The 2,454-nt window shown below is 29.7% G+C and overlaps 1 protein-coding gene across 1 annotated transcript; it reads right to left on the bottom strand.

Moving 5' to 3' along the window:
* Nucleotides 1-696: 696 nt before the first annotated feature.
* On the bottom strand, nucleotides 697-1,376 carry LOC129877082 (uncharacterized). Its single transcript, XM_055952562.1, has one exon. The coding sequence runs from the start codon at nucleotides 1,221-1,223 to the stop codon at nucleotides 834-836; it is 390 nt and encodes a 129-aa protein (XP_055808537.1). The 5' UTR covers nucleotides 1,224-1,376; the 3' UTR covers nucleotides 697-833.
* Between the last annotated feature and the right edge of the window lie 1,078 nt (nucleotides 1,377-2,454).

Genomic DNA, 2,454 nt, shown 5'->3' with positions numbered 1-2,454 from the left:
TTCAGGTCATGACCTTAATGATCCAGGCTTTGTATTTCAGATGTTGTGTTGTCCGATCTTTTGGGCTCGCAATTTAGTTAGCTAGTATATTTCAGTGTCTAACTCGATCGAATACGGTATCGAATGTCTGTTATGCCTTCCCTAGTTTGGGGCGTGACACTTTTTGAAGATTCTTGACGATTAGTGATACAAGTCCTGGTTGCTACAGATCTGCTTCTTCTATAGAGAAACATGTAAGTCTACTAAATTAGTATTTATTATTCAAATTACAACATGAGGTAACAATTACTCTCTTAGTTCCGATTTGGTTGTCTTATTATTTTTTAGTACGTATTATAAAAAGAATGTATCTTTCCTAATTTGGAAAATTCTCAAATTTTGAAAATTCTACATGGAATGTTTAACACATGATTGAAGGACGTTTTTATACATTATACCTATGTTTAGTTAACAACTATACATTTCAATTTGTTTGTTTTACATTTTAATTATAACTTTCCACATTACATGTTTTAGACATAAGATTAAAGATCATTTTGGCATATTCCACATCTCATTAGTTTAAGACCATGAGATTCAGTATTATTTTTAATCTTCTTAAATTTCATATCGAATAAAAATTAGACAAAGAAATTAAAACACAAAGATTAAAGATTTAATAAAATCTTCTTTATTTCTATCAGACTTCATGTTCCTTCAAAGTAAGACAACTAATCTAAAATAGAGAGAGTAACAAGTAATGAAAAATGAATTAGTAACATAAATATTAGTTAATTTGAATTACATTCAGATTTGGAAAGCTGAAACGAGAATTTGAGGTGGAAAAATATCACTTATTTTGCTGACAAACGTTGAACAGCCCTCATAACAAGGCTATCCCCTTGAAGAATGACTAAAACAGGTGAATTGCCAATCCCTCTAGCCTTAGCCAACATGATTTCTTTTGTAAGAGCCTTGAATTCTTGTCGATCGATAGTCCCACTTCTATCAATATCAAATCTTTCAAGAAGGATGTCATACAAACTTGAAATTTCTTCCTTGCTTTGCAGCTCAAATTCACAGGACGAGAATTTGCTTTTCCTGTTTTGGAGCTCATCTCGAGATAGCTCCCCTTTCCCATCTGTGTCTAGCATATCAAAATGTTTGTCAGTCCACTTGCCAAATGCCTCAGTGTCTTCCACGAATTCCTCCATCATTGGACCGTCCACAACAACTACACTCATTTTCGACAATTTGAATCTCTTGATTCAACAAAGTGCTGATTTCTCTCTTTATTATACGATATATTCTATAAGAATTTGACTTTTTCATGCCTCCTATTCTTCTGGTTGTGGCTTTTTAATGGTTGATAGGCCATAACTACAGGTTTGGCCTTAAATTGTAGTGAGCCAAGTGGGACTTTCTTTGCCCCACCAATTTTCCTTTAGTGATTAGAACCGTTTTGACACCAACAATTATTATAATGGAATTAAGCATAAAAGTAGAATAGTTTCCACTCTTTACGGGTCTCCACACCAAGATTTATTGTAATAATTTATTTTAAGAAAAAATAAGTAAGTTATTTTTCAACAATGCTTTGATCAGAAAGTCAAGCTCCTAAAAAAATATTTTATTATAATTAAACTAGTAAAAGTACCCACCCTTTGCACGGTCAGCAAAGAAATTAGTGAAACTAATTTATATTATACAAAAATTTAGTCAAAATAAAATGAAATTCGTTTGTGGGTTCATATGGTATACAGAATTGATTTTTCCTTCAATTAGAACCAAATGTCTTTACATTACCAACTCTACATGAATTGTCATATTGCAAATAAAATAACATATAACATATCAAAATTAATTGAGGAAATCAAGTAAGTATTTTCACTACCCAAAATCTCAGATCATGATGATATCTACTAAATTTCACAAATAAATAAGTCAATTCTTAGCCCAAAATAGAATTAAAGGGCCTAGGGAGCGGAAATGCTAACAAGAGTGAAATGCAACATAATAATATCAGTAATATTAAATCAAAAATTGATGTAACGATTATAAATGGAATAATAAAGTATAAATTCTTGTTAATAATGGAAGTAAACTTTTTTATGATTACTTATTCTGTGCAAATTTTGTGAAATCACGATCTGAAAATATTGATATCTATTTATTTATAATATAAAACTAAATATAGATAACGTGATGTGGCACCTCTCTATAGCCTCCAATTACATTTATCTTTTTTCTCTTTTTTGACTTTTTTCTCATTTTAAAATTAATTTTGATATGTAAAAATAAAAAAATCACTCTTAAAATCTCTTAATTACACCTCCTAAATATACCTTCTCCTCCCTCCCCTATAATTCATTGCTTAGTTATTATTGTATTATTGGAGTTATTGTTTTAATATAAGATAAATAAATAAACATAATATAATATAAAGTATAGAAAATATACTAAATTTGGAATTTT

Source organism: Solanum dulcamara, chromosome 12, assembly GCF_947179165.1.
Source record: "Solanum dulcamara chromosome 12, daSolDulc1.2, whole genome shotgun sequence".
In the NCBI taxonomy this organism is placed as follows: Eukaryota; Viridiplantae; Streptophyta; class Magnoliopsida; order Solanales; family Solanaceae; genus Solanum; species Solanum dulcamara.
The sequence above is the reverse complement of the archived record's forward strand: the minus strand, read 5'-3'. Positions and strand labels throughout refer to the sequence as shown.